This window comes from Dipodomys spectabilis, unplaced genomic scaffold (assembly GCF_019054845.1).
Source record: "Dipodomys spectabilis isolate Male_0828 unplaced genomic scaffold, ASM1905484v1 ptg000098l, whole genome shotgun sequence".
In the NCBI taxonomy this organism is placed as follows: Eukaryota; Metazoa; Chordata; class Mammalia; order Rodentia; family Heteromyidae; genus Dipodomys; species Dipodomys spectabilis.
In genome coordinates this window covers 5,532,544-5,548,232 of record NW_024870775.1, presented here as the reverse complement: position 1 = coordinate 5,548,232, position 15,689 = coordinate 5,532,544, and the positions used below count along the sequence as shown (strand labels likewise).

The window sequence follows — 15,689 nt, the reverse complement described above, 5'->3', positions numbered from 1 at the left end:
GCTGTGTACTCTTTAAAGAAATTTGTTCTATTACCTGCCATCTAGACCCTCTCCCAGGCGTGGGAGCCCACCTGCAACCCTGTTACCAGCCAGACCAGGGCTCAAGCCCGCAGTCCCACTGCAGGGTGTGGCCTTCTCTAGAGTGGACATGCCACGCTGTGAGGCTCTGGTTAACCAGAGCTCCAAGAATCATGTGGTAGAAGCTGGGCATACACTTATAATCAATCCCAGGGCTCAAGAGGCACAGGCAGGAGGATCATGAGTTTGAGGCCAGCCTAGACTACATAGTTAACATCTCACAAAGCCAAAAGACCCAACAGAGCAGCTCAGTATCAAGTCCCTCCATCTTTCTTCCCTTCCCAGGCTGGGAACCAGGGCCTGACCCCCATCTTCAAGGCAGCTCAGGGCCACGTATATTCTGATTCCTAAGCCTTGTTAAGCTGCCGCCCCTCAGCTTCTGTGGCCTGCTCCCAAGCCTAGTCCCAGGAGTCTGGGACAGCCCCTCCAATGGAGCCCAATGCTGTCCAGGTCTCCAGGGATGGGCCTCGAGGTGTCCTGGTAATGCATGGTGTTTCCCTACTTCATGCGTGCTCTGCCTTAAACTGTTGTCCCTGAGCTTTTGTGCTCAAGGCTAGCACTCTACCACTTGAACCACAGCCCCACATCCCACTTTTTTTTTTCTTTTTTTGCTAGTCCTGGGGCTTGAATTCGGCCTGGGCTCTGTCCCTGAGCTGCTTTTGCTCAAGGCTAGCACTCTACCACTTGAGCCACAGCACTACTTCCAGCTTTTTCTGTGTATGTGGTACTGAGGAATTGAACCCAAGGCTTCATGCATGCTATACAAGCACTCTACCACTAAGCCACATTACCAGTCCATGTCCCACTTTTTGATGGTTGGTTGGAGATAAGAGTTTCACAGACCTTCCTGCCCAGGCTGGCTTTGAACTGCAATGCTCAGACTTCAACTTTCTGAGGAGTTAGGATTACAGGCATGAGCCACACCATCCAGCTCTTCCCTGCTTCTTAGGACTGTAGGGAGATAAAGCAATGAGGTTCCCAGATGCCCTGTACATCCCAGCCCAAGGGGTCAAAGGTGACTCAGGCTAAGCCAGACTCAGAAGTCAGAACTTGAGATCTGTCAGGTCTTCATCCAGTCCTCTGCACCCCCTCAGAGTGGATGAAGGGGCGGTGGCAGGCTGGTCACAGACCCCATGCAGGGAAAACCCTTTCACACAGTGGCAGTTTTCAAAGTCCAAATCCTACCCTTCCACAGTGTGATATGTAAACAACCCAAACAGCAGCCACAGTTCCAGTGCAAGGGGTGGACGTGGAGGGTCCCAGCAAGGGCAGCTCCGGGCTGCCCACCACAGTCTAAGTCTGATGGCTTCTCCCAACGATGTCCCCATTCCATCCCCAACTCCACACCAAAGAGTAAAATCCACTGAGCAGGGAGCAGGGAGTGTGCACTGGCGGCCATGCCCGTGAGGTCCACACCAGCCTGTCCTGCTCACAGGACGGGTCTCCCTTGGAAGGACAGTGCAATGCGCAGGAGCTCATGGCCCAGGTCCTGCTGCTTCCCACCGGGGCAGAACTCAGCTGACAGCTCACGGAACGTGGCGCACACACGGCGGGCCTTAATGTGCCTGCGGTGGATGGCGTGGGTCCATTGGTGCCGCGCAGCCCCGGTGAGCACCAGCAGGGAGCGGCGCGGGACAGGGACGGCCACCTCCACCTCGTGGCACAGGACTGACCTGCTGGGGCCTAGCATGCTGTCCATGGAAGCCTCAGGGCTGGCAGGAGGAGCTGGGCTGAGCAGCAGGCTGCCAGACGCCTCCCGGCCCATGGACATCACGGTGGGGGACAGGAGGTTGAGGCTCACCAGCCGCTCCCCCCACAGCCAGGAGTCATCCAGGTGGGGGTCGATGGCAGAGCCCCGCGTGGGGCTGTAGTCCAGGTTACACTGCTCCACAGGCTGGAAGTCCTCCAGCTCCGGGTAGAGGCCCATCCTCTGCACCAGCTCCTGGCTGAAGCTGGGGAGGCCCTGGAAACCGGCCATCCTCAGCTTCTGCTTCCGAAAATTCACTTTGGGGCCATAGTCCTGGGGTGGGGGCAGGAAGGGGTAGAGGATCGTCAGTTCATAGAACGTCACTGCCATGACCACAAGCCTGCACGAGCCTTGGGCTAAACAGATGGACACAGTGGCAGGAGGTAAAGACATGGTACGGAATGAATGATAGCCCAGGTGGTGGATGCTGGAGACTAGGCAGGGGAAGAGGACTTGAGGTGGGGGTAGGGGTCAGCCTCAATGCCCTAGCTAGCAGAGCTAGAGGCTTGAGACCCAAGTTGAGTCAGCACCAGCTAGCTGGATGTCACCAGGGAGGGCACAGGGGAGGGAACACTGGTTAGCAATGATAAGGCAGGCCGTGACCACATCTGAGGCTGCTGGAGGAGGAGGAGAAGGTGGCTGGTGGGGGGCCTACAGATGAGGAAACATGCAAGAGGTAAGGGACGTGAAAGAAAGCAAATGAAAAGCACTAGTGTCTGGCAACCTCTAGCAGCCATGGAGAGCAGATTCTTGGCCAGAATTTGCCATTTGAGTCCCACCACCAAGCTGGCTACAGAGAAGGGAATGTAGAAAGAGCCATTTTGGGAAGGCTGAACAATCTGCTTGCCACATGCTCCTCAGGGACCCTGGCTGCCTGCTGCCCGGCCAGGGTGCATGGAGCGTGGCTGCAGAGAGGAGCCAAGGACCAAGTAGCACGGCTCAGCCTAACTCTGCAGTCATACCTGCTTCCTCCGCCCAGACTGAGAGAGCTTCCAAGGGTCTTGGTCCATCAGACACACCATCTCAGCCTCTTCCTCCGGGGTCACAAAGTCCTCTATCAGTGTCACCCCCGGAAAGGGGAAGGCCCAGCCCTCAAAGTCAGAGTCCTCAGCCCCCACAGCCCAGCCGGTATCCAAGCAGTAAAGGAAGCGGTGGGTTTTCTGCAAAGAGAAGCGGGTCCTGGGGCTCCTGAGGGCCTCTGCCAGGTGCCTAAGCATCCCCAGGCACCTGGCCTGGGGTAGGGGACAATGGTCTCCTTCCCTAAAGCCACCTGGGTTGGTGGCTGGAGCCTGTGGGCCGCAGGCAGAACTTGGACCACAACCCTGTAGAGACAGTGTATGTTCTCAATCCTTTTGTCTTTCCTCTTTAATCTTTCCTGCATTCTCCACTTCAAACAAGAGGTGCAGCGAAGTCAGGAGAGCAGCCAAGAGCCAGGCACTGGTGGCTCACACCTGTAATCCTAGCTATTGTGAAGCAGACAGGAAAGATCAAGGTTAGAGGCCATCCAGGGCAAAAAGTTAACAAGATTCCACTTCAGTAAAGAAATCTAGAAGCCGGGCACTGGTGGCTCACCCCTGTAAATCCTAGCAACTCAGGAGGCTGAAATCTGAGGATAGTGGTTCAAAGCCAGCTGGGGCAGGAAAGTCCATGAGACTCATCTCCAATTATTTACCAGAAAACTGGAAATGGCACTGTGGTTCAAGTGGCAGAGTGCTCACCTTGAGCTGAAGGGCTCAGGGTCAGCACTCAGGTGCAGGCTCAAGCCCCACAACCGACCAAAAAAAAAAAAAAAAAAATCTAGAGCTGTGCGCCAGTGGCTCACATCTGTAATCCTAGCTACTCAGGAGCCTGAGATCTGAGGACTGCAGTCAAAGCCAGCCCAGGCAGGAAAGGCCGTGAATAAACCACCAGAAAACCTGAAGTGGTGCTGTGGCTCAAGCAGTAGAGCACTACTAGCTTTGAGCTGAAAAGCTCAGGACAGCACCCAGGCCCAGAGTTCAAGCCCCATCACCACCACTAACAACAAGAAGGAAATTAGAACCAGGTGCTGGTGGCTCACACCTGTATTCCGGGCTACTAAGGAGACTGAGATCTGAGGATTGGATTTTGAAGCCAGTCTGGGTTTCTTATTAACCACCAAAAAGCCGGAAGTGGAGCTGTGGCTCCTGCTAAGAGGGAGTGCCCAGGCCCTGAGTTCAAGTGCCATCACCGGCCCGTGCACACACGCAGGCACATGTCCTCCCAGGGACTCCGTGACCTTCAGGCCCGCTGCAGGCTCAGCGGCCGCGCGGGGCCCAGCGCTCAGGTTCGGAGCTCCCCAACCTCCTCTGCACACCTGCACAGCCTTCCACTTTGGCGCACAGGACCCCACCCAGCTCTCTGGCAAGCAGTGTCCGCCTGCAACACCGGCATTGCCTCAGCGCAACAAAACCGGCTGGCGCCAGGGCGATGGTTTGGGAACCGGCAGTCTCCCCACTGCCGCCGGACGAAGCCTCGGAGCACGGCGGGCCTGGTGTTCAGTCCCCTCCATCCCCCCTTTCCGTGTGGTCTCTCCCGAGCCCGGGAGGCCCTTGCAACCAAACTAGCCCCTGCACCCCGCGGGGCCTTGCCCGCGAGGGTCCCCGGCCGGCTTCCATCCGAGCCGGTCGCAGGGCCAGGCTGGCCCATTTCCTCCTATGAAGAACGGAGTTTACGGAAGCAGGCCTTCTCCCAGCCCCTACCTTCGGGGCGAGCTGCCAGATCGGGTCACCGTGGCGAGGCCCCTCGCAGATGAGACAGGTCCGGATGCCCTTGCAGCCGCACTCCTGCCGGACTTCAGGGGCCTCGGCGGACGCCACGGCGGCCATCACTCCGCCGCCGGCACGGACGGAGCGCGAGCGCGGCACGAGGGTTGCTGGGAGCTGTAGTGCACGTCGAGGACGCTGACGCCTTTGAGCCTCCCGGGCGGCCAGGGCGCGTGCGTGACGCGAGGGCCGCTGGAAGTTGTAGTGCGTGTCAGGGTACGCCGCCACCACTGAACCTCCCGGGCCGCTAGGATGCGCGCGCCCGCGGCGCAAGGGCGGCTGGGAGTTGTAGTGCCTGCCGGGCACGTAACGACGCTCCGTTTCCTTCCGGTGGCCGCGGATGCTCGCTCGCATAGAGTGAGCACCGCCTCCCGCTATCGGCTTCCTCGCGCTTCAGCAGCGGACTGCGGCTCCGTTAGTCGCCGGTTAGCGGACGGGGCCAGTCCGAGAGGCCATGAGTCCCCTTACGTCGCAGCTGCTCATGCAGCGTGCCCGACCCAAGACCGACCGGCTGGGGAAGATCCGGAGCCTGGAGTAAGCACCGGTCAGGGTGGGACGAGTCCGGGGCGCGGGGCTTCACAGACCAGCCTCCCCGGCCCGAGCCGGGCCGGGGATCCTGGCGGAACAAAGGCGGAGCCCCCCTCACCGCCCCGCTCCTCCTGCGGCTCCCTGCTATCGCCCTGGCCGGCTCCGATCTTTCGCGCCAAATGTCTTCGGAGAGGCGCGGGACTGGTGCGGCCCACCGGCGTGCCGGGGTCCCCGACCCGCTGCACCTGTGCGGGGCGGAAGTTGCAGTCTGCCATCCACTGGAGACTGTGAGGGTCTGGGAGGTGCGGAGGACCCCCTGGGAACCAGGAAAAGCGCGCGCTGCCCTGGGTTCTAAAGTTGCTGAAGAATTCCAAGTGTGTTGCTTGTGTGAATAAATGTGTGTTTATGTAGCGTGCTTCAGTGTGTGCTGTACCCAGAAAAGCCAGTAAATGGAAGCCCACCGAATACAAAACCCAATTTGAAATAAGAATGGAGGGATGAACCTGTGCAGTATTCGCTATGGAATTACCACAGTGAAATCCCTTTATATTACTAATGTCTGCTAATATGACTCATTTTGAATATAATATGCCTCTGTAATCCTGGCTGTTCAGAGACTGAAACTTGGAGGATCACACTGGGCAGCCAGCTCGGTATTAAGTTTGCTAGATTCTGTCGCCAAAATGACTGGCAAAAAGGAAGGTTGGAGGCATTGCTCCACTGATAAAGCCCCAGCTGTATGCAGAGCTGAGCAAACCTGAGGCCCTGAGTTAGAAACTCTAGTATAGCAAAAGTTAAACAGATTTCAGGGTGAATTAAAGGGTATCTGTTCGTGCAGGAGCTGCCTGGACAGACAGGGTGGGAGGCCTGTCCACCCTCTCTGAGCTGTCCTGCTTTGCCCTTACCCCAGCCTGTCAGGGCTGAAACTGCTGTCAGAGCACCTGGACCCCAACCTCTTGGGCCGCCTGAAGCATCTGCAGGAGCTGGACCTCTCCAACAACCAGCTGGAGGCGCTCCCTGCCAACCTGGGTCTGCCTCACCTCCGCGTCCTCCGCTGCGCCAACAACCAACTGGGAGATGTCACAACTCTGTGCCAGTTCCCACTACTGGAGGAGCTCAGCCTAGAGGGCAACCCCTTCCTCACTGTAAGTGGGGTCCCCCAGCCCCGTGCCAGTGCCCTAGGCCGTGACGAGCTCAGGCTCCACCATCCCTTTACCCCCAGGTCAACGACAACCTGAAAGTCTCCTTCCTCCTGCCCAACCTGCGGAAGGTGAATGGCAAGGACGCATCCTCCACCTGCTCTCAGGTGCAGAGCCTGAACCGAGAGCTGAGCAACCGAGTAAGACCATAGAGAGCCATCTGAGTGGTCTGGGGCAGTGGGCGGCCTGGAGGGGCTGACAGGGGACATTTGGTTTTGTGCCTGGGGCTTGAACTCAGAGCCTGGGTGCTGTCCATACCACTTGGGCCACACCACTTCTGGATGTTTGCTGGTTAAGTGGAAATCAGAGCCTCGCAGACTTTCCTGCCACAGCTGGCTTTAAACAGTGATCTCTGTCTCCTCAATAGCTAGAATTTCAGCACTCAGCTCAGACTTCTTTTAAAGCTCAGCTGACTTCAAACTACAGTCTTCCAGGTCTCAGCTTCCTTGTAATCCTTACAAGCACGAACCACCATCGCTTCACTGTCAGTGGACATTTGGGGGACACTGAGGAAGATGATAGGGCTCTTGGTCTTAACAGATGAGAGTCTGGTTGGTAGTTGAAATACTTTTGGGTATAAGGTAAGGGCAGTGATGGGGTGAAGCTGACTCAGACACATTGTATACAACATTGTATACACTTGTAGCAATGTCAACACCTTCCCCCTTGTAAAACCAACATGTGTTAATAGCAAAAGAAGCAAGCCATGTATGGCTGCTCACACCTATAATCCTCACTATTCAGGATGCTGACATGTAAGGATCATGGTTGGAAGCTAGCCCCAGCAAAAAAAACATAGTATCTCCAATTAATCTGCACAAAAACTGGACTGAGGTGTGGCTCAAGTGGTAGAGCACCAGTCATGAGTGGCAAAAAAAAAAAAGCCCAGTGAGAATAAGAGGCCCTGGTACTGGCACAAATAAGAGAGAGACTCTGGTTGGACAGCTCGCTGCAGGTGGTGCCTCAGCCTGCCTGTGGTGTATTGGCAGTGGGCTGGGTCTGGATCTGGTTGTGGTTCCTCTTGTCTTAGGTCACAGCGTACTGGGAGAAGTTCATGGCAGCTCTGGGCCCTGAGCAGGAGGCTGAGAAAGTGCAGACCGACTTTGTGAACTCTGCCATCAGGGATGTGCACTATGGACCTGAGTCTCTCCGGGAGTTCACCCAGTGGCGGGTATGCCCTCACCCATCGGCCTACCCCATCTGCTGGGCGCTGAGCTTCCTGGCTCTTTGCTGGTTTCCAAGGCTTTCAGCTTCCCTGAGGGGCCTGGGGGTGCATGGGGAGTAGGGTAGTGCGGGGAGGCAGCGCTCCTGTCTGGACAGCTTCTCTCCTCCATGAGAGGAGAGGGGCCAGTCTGTCCCAGCCTCCTGAAGGCTTGGCCCACCCAGGTGCGGATGATCTCGGAGGAGCTGGTGGCCTCTGGTGGGACCAAGGCATGTGAGACAGACGCCCCAAAGAAGCCTCCAGGAGCAGCAGCTGCTGGCAGGCCCCGGGTGAGAGCGGTTGCACGCGGCCCCTGGGAGCCTGCCCTGGCTGCCTGGAAAAGCGGCTGGGGGTGGGGACACACACACACAGGAGCCCAAGAGCGAGCTGCCCATGCTGTGCTGCGATGCCCAATAAGACTAGAGTGCTGATGTTCTCTCTGGCCCCCCCACCCCCTACACTCCCCCAGTATGCCCTTTAATCCCACACCCAGGGCCTCATTAGGCCCTGCCTCCACAAGCTAGTGACCACGCCTTTTAATCTATGGGCCTCAGGGGGCCATTTAAGATCTAAACCACATGCCACCCAAGTACCCTCTGTGACCCTGGCCTGGCCCTGCTGTGGCCTGTGACAGCGGATGGGGCCCCAGGCCTGGCCCGGGCTCACCAGGCCCCTCCACAGGCCAGGCTGGCAACCTTGAAGCGACCACATGACGTCCTGCTCAGCGCCTCTCCCACCAAGCGCACTAGTACCACACCATCCACCAAGGTGGAGGGTGGCCAGGTAAGCCTGCAAGGTGGCAAGGAGAGGTGGGGAGCTGGGCCCGGCATAGCCGTGACCCCTGCGCACCCACAGTGTGCCCCGCAGCTGGAGCCCCTGCACTTCCTGCAGTGCCACAGCAGGAACAACAGCCCTCAGGACCTGGAGACGCAGCTGTGGGCCTGTGCCTTCGAGCCTGCTTGCGAGGAGGGTGAGTGGGGGGCTGGGGCAGGGTGTGCTGGGCCCTGAGGAGGAGCAGTGGGGCAGTTGGGCATAGGAGTCATCCAGGAGAAGCCACCAGGAGGATGCTTGCAGGAAAAGCTGTCATTCAGCTGGCCCCACCCAACAGGCCACGAGGGGACCACCTCCCAAACAGTGGCCACGTGCGGCGGGGAGGCTGTGTGCGTGATAGACTGCCAGACGGGCATCGTCCTCCACAAGTACAAGTCACCAGGCGAGGTGAGCGTGTATGGTGCACCCCGGCTCTGCCATGGCCTTTCCCGTGGGCAGGCTCCCACATGGGTCCCTGCTCCTGACGGCTCTCCCGTCCCACCAGGAGTTCTTCTCTGTGGCCTGGACCACACTGACAGTGGTCACACAGGCGGGCCACAAGAAGCGCTGGAGTGTGCTAGCCGCCGCGGGCCTGCGGGGCCTGGTCAGGCTGCTGCACGTGCGCGCCGGCTTCTGCTGTGGGGTCGTCCGGGCCCACAAGAAGGCCATCGCCACCCTCTGCTTCAGCCCTACCCGAGAGACACATCTCTTCAGTAAGACCTGCCTCCCCACCCTGTGCCAGGTGGCCTCCCCAAGTGACGGGTGCCAGGTGGCCTTGGGAGAAGTGACAGCTTTGGATCTCAGGTTGATCCCCAGACTGCCAGGTGGACTTGGGGTTCCCCAGCAACCAAGGGCAGCTCTGCTCCCCTGGCCATGGCTTGGGTCACCCTGCAGGCCCGAGTCACCCTCGTAGCCCACCTGCCCTGTCCCGGGCACCAGACCCAGCCTGTAGGAGGGCGCAGAGCCTCCTCAGGACGCTGCCCTCCCCTCCAGCGGCCTCCTATGACAAGCGGATCATCCTGTGGGACATCGGGGTGCCCAACCAGGACTACGAATTCCAAGCCAGGTGAGGCTGGGGCAGGGGGATGGTAAGCGGCGGGGACAAGCGGGCACCAGGGCCCAAGTTGACACCTGCTCTCCCCTCGCTCATGCAACTGGCAGCCAGCTGCTCACGCTTGACTCGGCCTCCATCCCACTACGCCTCTGCCCTGTGGCCTCCTGCCCCGATGTGTATCTGCTGGCTGGCTGTGAAGGCGGCTGCTGCTGCTGGGACGTGCGGCTGGACCAGCCCCAGAAGAGGAGGTGAGGCCAGAATGGGGTGCTCAGTCCTCTGGGTTCCCACAGCCCCTGCCTGTAGTCTCTGCTGTCCTCAGGGCCTCTCCTCACCCTGACATTGGGCTTTGCCTGCACTCGCTGCCTTACCAGCTGCTGCTCAGCAATGGAACTTCCTGTGTGCTGATGCATAAAGGGTTCAGCAAGGGCCAGGCATGGTGGTACATACTCAAAACCCCAGCTACACAGGAGGTGGAGGTAGGAGAATCTCGGTTTGAGGCCTGCCTGGGTAAAAGGACAAGACTGTCTGAAAACTAAAGCAGGCAGGTAGAGCTGTGACTCGAGTGGGGACAGCCTGCCTAGCAAGTGCAAGGCTTTGAGCGCAAAGCCCAGTACAACAAAAGAAGGGGGATGGTGACCTTCCTCCTGTGGCCAGTGGGGGACAGGGAGATGTCTGGGCAGGGCAGTGACTCTGGAAATACCACTCTGAGGCTTAGTGGCCAAGGGCACCTCCCAGTCTCAGACAGCGCCCGGGGTCCCTGCCTTACAAACACCCGACTCATTTCCAGCTGCAAAGACAACCTAGTGCAGGCCCCTGCAGAGAGCCCACTGCCAAGGCAGCTCGGGCCCAGGCTGCTTGGGTGCTCTGCAGGGTGGCAGCCAGCCAGCTAGTGAAGTGAGTGGAAGTGGAAATGAGGGCCGAGGTTGCTCAGCTGGGCGTGGGGCTAGGTTGGTGGAGCAGCAAGGTTATTTCAGAGTGACAGCAGGGGGGAGGTGGCCATCCCTGCCATACCCAGTGGCCTTCCCTCTGTCCCCAGCTCTGCTTTTCCCTCGTCTTGGGTTTATCTGCTGCTCTTTGCCCCTGTGCAGCTGCCTGGGTCTTAGCCTGTCCCTTAGTCAGGTTCCAGGCAGACTGCAGCTCTTGGCTGGCCCCCCCAAGGTGGACCCTGCTCAGCACTGGTTCTGGTCCTGGCAGGAGACTGCAAGCACCCATCATGCTGGCCACCAGGTGGCCTCTGCCCCACACAGGCTGGGCCATCTACCACCCACCTTTGAAGACCCACCCTATCCTATGCCTCTGGGTGTTCACTATCCACAACCCCTGGGGGGCAAGCTCCTTGTCAGAGCATAGCCCAACCCCAACCTGCCAAAACACTTCTGAGCTGGACGCTGGTGCTCATGCCTGTAATCCCAGCTACTCAGGAAGGTAAGATCTAAGGACTGTGGTTTGAAGCCAGCCCAGGCAGGAAAATCCATGAGACTCATTTATTTCCAGTTAACTATCAAAAAGCCATTAGTGGAACTGTGACTCAAGCGATAGAGTGCTAGCCTGAGCAAAGCAGCTCAGAGGCAGTGCCCAGGCTTTGAGTTCAGGCCCCAAGACCAACACATAAAAAAGCAGCACCCAGATGCCCTCCTCTAACCTTCACCAGGGTTAGGGAGCAGCCTCCAGTGCCATCTGCCATCAACAGGGCATGCGAGGCGGAGTTCACCTTCTCTGAGGGCTCGGAGACGGCCAGATGCAGAGTGGACGGGCTAGCATTTGTGAACGAGGACATCGTGGGTGAGTCCGGCTCAGGGCTGCCCATCCTGGGTCACACAGGGTGGGGGGGGTGACTTTACCCTAGGCTGCGCATTTCCATGGGGAGGGGTGGAGAATGGTGACAACCCATCCCCACCTGTGCAGCCTCCAAAGGGAGCAGCCCGGGCACCATCTGCCTGTGGAGCTGGAAGCAGACATGGGGCGCCCGGGGCGGCCAGTCTGTGGTGTCTGTGGTTATCCTGGCTCATCTGCAGTGGTCACCCACCGAGCTGGCCTACTTCTCACTCAGCACCTGCCCTGGTGAGCATTGCCCCTCCTCCATCTCAGAGCCCACCCATCCCATTCTTCACCTTTTGGGGCCCTGCCCACCTTAGCTAGGGACCCATCTCTGTCCTGGCAGAACAAGGGCTTGTGCTCTGTGGTGACGAGGAGGGCAGCGTGTGGATCTACGACGTCCAACACATCCTGAAGCAGCCGCTGCTGCCACCGGCTACCCCCCATGCCCCCACTCAGGTACTCGCCACCCTCCCCAAGACCCCACGTGGTACTTCACCACCCTCCCCCAGACTGAGCCCCTGTGCCTGGCACACATTCCTCTCCCCACCAGATCCTCAGATGGCCCCAGCCTAGGGCACTTGGCCAGCTGGTGACGAAGACCATGGTAAACACAGTGGTGGCCAATGCTGCCTTCACTTACCTCACAGCACTGACGGACTCCAACATCGTGGCGATCTGGAAGAGGCCATAGCTCAGCCCAGTCCCAGCCCTAGCAGGGACGGGGTTCTGCACTCAGGGTTAATTAGTGGTAGTCTTTTATCAGTGAATATTTTTATTAAACTTCATTAAATTTTCTGCTGTGTTCAGGAAGCCTATGGAGAGCTGATACAAGGGTCCCATCACGGGCCTCTTGTGATCAAGTCAAGCCCGAAGTCAAGGTCTGGAGTCACCGCAGTCTAAAGTGTGGCCCCCAAGGGTCACAGGTCACCTGCCTCCCCTACACCAGCTCTTCGCTGCCCACTCTCAGAGAGACAATAGTCCATGTACAGGACACCAGGGGTGGGTGGGGGCCAGTGGACTGGCCCTGTCCATGTCAGAGGGTCTTCTAGGTAGGCACCGGGTACAGATGAGCAGAGCCACCGTGCCGCTACTCTATCCCTTCCTGCTTGTCTTTGATGGCCACCTAGCAGAGGAAGAGCCCAACACAGCTGTAGCCTCCACCCCACAGCCCTCAGCCACCCAGTTTCAGCACGCCCCCCGCCAATTCCCCCCAAACCACCAGAGCCTGTCCTGGATGGGCCTGCAGCCACCTGCCCTCCCCATGCAGCACCCTCACCCGGAAACGCTCCTCTAGCAGGGAGAGCTCACTGATGAGGTCAGTAATGGCGTTGGTGAAGGCTTCCTGGGGACTGTAGTCAGGGGTGGTCTGCACACGGATGATGATCTTGTGCTCCAGGGGGTGAGGGACCTTGTAGCCCGCAAACAGCACCTGCGGGTCCTTGAGCAGCTGTCTGAGGGACAAACACTATGTGGGGACCCAACATACACGCCACCCACCACAGCCACAGCTCCACGGGCCAGAACACAGGGCCCCAGGCTCAGCAGGCAGGCAGCAGAGAGGAGGGTGGGCTCAGGCATTAGTGATGGAACGGGGTATCAGGCTGGTACCTTCTGATCCATGGAGCCATAAGGAAGGCAGAATAGCTACCCTGCTCTGTCCTGGGCTCTGAACACTTGTCTCAAAGTGATTATGGTCAAGTGTGAACAAATGGCAGGTGCTAGAAGAACTGGGCTTACGCAGAATTTGGCCAGGAGATGGGCCCGCGTGTTCTGTGCACAGACCAAGGCCTACTGCTCCCAGCCTCCACTGCCCCCCCCCTCTCAGGCTCATGCCTCAGCACCAAAGGGAAGAGCCCAGACTGCAGCAAAAGGCAAGTCCCTGTGTCCCTATGTGCAGAGCCCAGCCTTTGCTCATGACAGCTGTGCGGTGCCGCTCAGGGCTCTGGAGAGCCCCAGGCTGCCTCTCATGTTCATCCCCCAGTGGTGCACAAGTAGCTGAGGTGCAGATGGGCTGACATCAACCCCCTCTCAGAGCTTGTGAGCAGACATATAACCAATACAGAATGAGCCTTGTGTGAACCCACCTGGGTCAGCCTCATCTGGGGAGAAAGTGCTAGAACTGAAACACCAGAGCAAGCACAGAGAATGACTTCTGGTGTCTAATGCAGAGCTCAGCCAGACCATCCACCCCACCCAGCCCAGAGCACAGGCCTGCAGCTCACGACTTAATGATGTTCCCAAGGGTGTGATCCTCCTTGTTGATGGTGAAGAGACAGGCGTTGGGCACTTTGGTGTCCTTATTGATGGTGATCCTGTAAGAGGCAGAGCAGCTGGTGAGGACAGGAACCCCCAGTCCAAACCCGGCCCTGCCTCTGAAATAATAACAAGCTAAAGGGCTGGAGGCATGGCTCCAAAAGTGTGCAAGGCAGTTGGTTCAAGCTCATTAGTGAGGCAGCCAGGCAGGCATGAGGTTCCAGATTGCCAGGAAAACCTGATTACCAGATAAAGACCTGTTGAGAGTTGATCTGCCCACAAAACAGCTTTTCCTGACAAATGTCAGAAGTCACCAAATGGGTCCCATCAGCTGTAATCAGCAGGTTGAGATTAAGAATTTTGGTTCAAAGCCAGCCAGGGCAGGAAAGTACATGAGATTCTTATCTCCACTTAACCACCAAAAAGCTAGAAGTGGAAATGTGTTACAAGGGATAGCATGCCTAGCCTTGAGCCAAAATTCTCAGGAATAGCTCCTGTAAAGCCACACAGCTATGCCAGCTAATTTTCAACAAAGAAGCCACAAAACATCCATTGAAGAAAAAGCCTCTTCGGGAATGGTGCTGGGAACACTGGATATCCACATGCAAGAGATTGAAACTGGTCACTCTCACTCTAAAGAAAGTCTAACTGGGGCTGGGAAGGTGGCTCAGTGGTAGAGCGCTTGCCTTGCATGCCTGAGGCCCTGGGTTCGATTCCTCAGCACCACATAAGCAAAAAGAAAAAAGCTGGAAGTGGCGCTGTGGCTCAAATGGTAGAGTGCTAGCTTTGAGCTGAAGAGCTGAGGGACAGCGCCCAGACCCAGAGTTCAAGCCCCATGTTCGGACCTCCCCCCCCCCCCAAAAAAAAGACAAGTGCCAGGCAAGGCTGGACCACAGCCTCACTCTTGGCTCTAACAGAAGAGCCAGCGTTGCAGGGGCCTTGGGATGGACCCTGTGCTACACCAGATGACCTGCAGCCCCTTCACAGTTTTTGTCTCTGCGAGGGGAGGAAACCCAGGGCCTGCGCAGGCCGAGCAAGCGCTGTACCACCCAGCGTCACGGCTCTCGTCAGAGCTCCACAGCTGGCTTGTTGCTGGTTAACTGAAGAGTCTAATGGGCTTTCCTGGCAGGATTGGCTTTGAACTGTGATCCTCAGATCGTGGCCTAAACCAAGATCAAAGCACCTAAGCTTACAGGTGTGAGCCCCCCCGGCTGCTGCACTGTTTCTGAGTGTCCACGTAGTCTCGAACTCTCGATTCTGCTTCAGCCTCCCGAGCGCTGGGATTGGGGATGACAGGAATGAGTACCTGCACTAGTTACCGCTGCGAGAGCACGGATGGAAGGAGGCGGGAAGCCCAGAGGGAAGGGGCTTTGGAGATGAGGACAGTCACCCAGCTTCGCGAGCCTCAGTTTCCCCTCTGCAAAGTGGGCCGGGCGGCCGCGGCCTCCGAGCACGGCAGCCGAGGGCCGGGCGGCCGCGGCCTCCGAGCACCGCAGCCGAGGGCCGGGCGGACGCGGCCTCCGAGCACCGCAGCCGAGGGCCGGGCGGCCGCGGCCTCCGGGCCGGACGGGACTCAGACTCTGCGGGCCCGCCCCGCCCCGCCCCAGCCGAGCCCGCTTACTTCTTCTCGCCCTCGAAGAGCAGGAACGACTCGAAGGCCGGAGGAGCGTTCATTCTCCCGCTCCGGCCGCGTCCAGCTCGCCGTCGGGTCTGCGAGCTCTGAAACGCGACCACTTCCGGGCCGCGCGGGCGCAGCCGAGTTCGTCAACATTCACCGCCCCCTGTCGGGCTGGAGGGCCTGGCGTAGGCGCGGGACCGCGCGGAGTCTCTGCGCATGCGTCGTCCTCCGCGGAGAGGTGTAGGAGACGCTGCGGCCCCGCGCCGGGGAGGTTCACCCGCCCGGAGACCCCTTGCCTGAAGTCGGGGCGCCAGGAGGAGGCGAGACAGCCATTCCTGTCCTCTGAGGGAGGCCGACGTCCACCGCTGTAGTCTCTCCATGCGAGGCCAGTGCAGCCTGCAGCCTGTAAGCCTATCTACTCCCCGTTAGCGGAGACAGGGAGTCAAGGGTTCGAGACCAGCACTGGCAGAAGTTTGTGAGAAGACTCCTCCTCCCCCCAATCTAAGGGGGCTGGGTTTGTCGGTCCTATTGGGCACACAGCAGGGCACGGCCTGGCCATGTTAGCGTCCCCTTGCAGCTAGGCTGACGGGGACAAACCAC

At 58.7% G+C, this 15,689-nt stretch overlaps 3 protein-coding genes across 5 annotated transcripts; 1 reads left to right on the top strand and 2 right to left on the bottom strand.

The window, feature by feature from the left end:
• Nucleotides 1–1,004: 1,004 nt before the first annotated feature.
• Alkbh4 (alkB homolog 4, lysine demethylase) lies at nucleotides 1,005–4,693 on the bottom strand. 2 transcript variants are annotated; one of them, XM_042686519.1, is made up of 3 exons: nucleotides 4,546–4,693; nucleotides 2,788–2,985; nucleotides 1,005–2,098 (listed from the first exon to the last, which is right to left on the bottom strand). In XM_042686519.1, the coding sequence occupies exons 1-3, from the start codon at nucleotides 4,669–4,671 to the stop codon at nucleotides 1,508–1,510; spliced, it is 915 nt and encodes a 304-aa protein (XP_042542453.1). In that variant the 5' UTR covers nucleotides 4,672–4,693; the 3' UTR covers nucleotides 1,005–1,507. The 2 variants fall into 2 exon arrangements, with proteins under 2 accessions (XP_042542453.1, XP_042542454.1); XM_042686520.1 differs by lacking the exon at nucleotides 2,788–2,985.
• A 264-nt stretch (nucleotides 4,694–4,957) lies between these two features.
• Lrwd1 (leucine rich repeats and WD repeat domain containing 1) lies at nucleotides 4,958–12,020 on the top strand. 2 transcript variants are annotated; one of them, XM_042686513.1, is made up of 15 exons: nucleotides 4,958–5,142; nucleotides 6,047–6,281; nucleotides 6,359–6,475; nucleotides 7,366–7,506; nucleotides 7,722–7,826; nucleotides 8,218–8,319; nucleotides 8,392–8,506; nucleotides 8,645–8,754; nucleotides 8,852–9,059; nucleotides 9,340–9,412; nucleotides 9,508–9,648; nucleotides 11,091–11,182; nucleotides 11,306–11,461; nucleotides 11,562–11,674; nucleotides 11,769–12,020. In XM_042686513.1, the coding sequence occupies exons 1-15, from the start codon at nucleotides 5,063–5,065 to the stop codon at nucleotides 11,907–11,909; spliced, it is 1,929 nt and encodes a 642-aa protein (XP_042542447.1). In that variant the 5' UTR covers nucleotides 4,958–5,062; the 3' UTR covers nucleotides 11,910–12,020. The 2 variants fall into 2 exon arrangements, with proteins under 2 accessions (XP_042542447.1, XP_042542446.1); XM_042686512.1 differs by having other exon boundaries at nucleotides 11,052–11,182.
• Nucleotides 11,978–15,200, bottom strand: Polr2j (RNA polymerase II subunit J). The gene is made up of 4 exons (XM_042686525.1): nucleotides 15,093–15,200; nucleotides 13,441–13,530; nucleotides 12,495–12,669; nucleotides 11,978–12,341 (listed from the first exon to the last, which is right to left on the bottom strand). Exons 1-4 carry the CDS (start codon nucleotides 15,143–15,145, stop codon nucleotides 12,306–12,308), a joined length of 354 nt encoding a protein of 117 aa, XP_042542459.1. The 5' UTR covers nucleotides 15,146–15,200; the 3' UTR covers nucleotides 11,978–12,305.
• Between the last annotated feature and the right edge of the window lie 489 nt (nucleotides 15,201–15,689).

What these genes read in the sequence shown, in the direction of transcription:
- Alkbh4 (XM_042686519.1), bottom strand. Translation starts at nt 4,671, where the DNA reads ATGGCCGCCGTGGCGTCCGCCGAGGCCCCTGAAGTCCGGCAGGAGTGC. An exon ending in TCTGGCAGCTCGCCCCGAAG is followed by an intron (nt 2,986 to 4,545) that starts GTAGGGGCTGGG and finishes TTCTCTTTGCAG; the next exon opens with AAAACCCACCGCTTCCTTTA. An exon ending in AGTCTGGGCGGAGGAAGCAG is followed by an intron (nt 2,099 to 2,787) that starts GTATGACTGCAG and finishes CCCCCACCCCAG; the next exon opens with GACTATGGCCCCAAAGTGAA.
- Polr2j (XM_042686525.1), bottom strand. Translation starts at nt 15,145, where the DNA reads ATGAACGCTCCTCCGGCCTTCGAGTCGTTCCTGCTCTTCGAGGGCGAG. An exon ending in CTCTTCGAGGGCGAGAAGAA is followed by an intron (nt 13,531 to 15,092) that starts GTAAGCGGGCTC and finishes TGCCTCTTACAG; the next exon opens with GATCACCATCAATAAGGACA. An exon ending in TGCTAGAGGAGCGTTTCCGG is followed by an intron (nt 12,342 to 12,494) that starts GTGAGGGTGCTG and finishes TTCCTCTGCTAG; the next exon opens with GTGGCCATCAAAGACAAGCA.
- Lrwd1 (XM_042686512.1), top strand. Translation starts at nt 5,063, where the DNA reads ATGAGTCCCCTTACGTCGCAGCTGCTCATGCAGCGTGCCCGACCCAAG. An exon ending in CCAAGGTGGAGGGTGGCCAG is followed by an intron (nt 8,320 to 8,391) that starts GTAAGCCTGCAA and finishes GCGCACCCACAG; the next exon opens with TGTGCCCCGCAGCTGGAGCC. An exon ending in CCCCCCATGCCCCCACTCAG is followed by an intron (nt 11,675 to 11,768) that starts GTACTCGCCACC and finishes TCTCCCCACCAG; the next exon opens with ATCCTCAGATGGCCCCAGCC.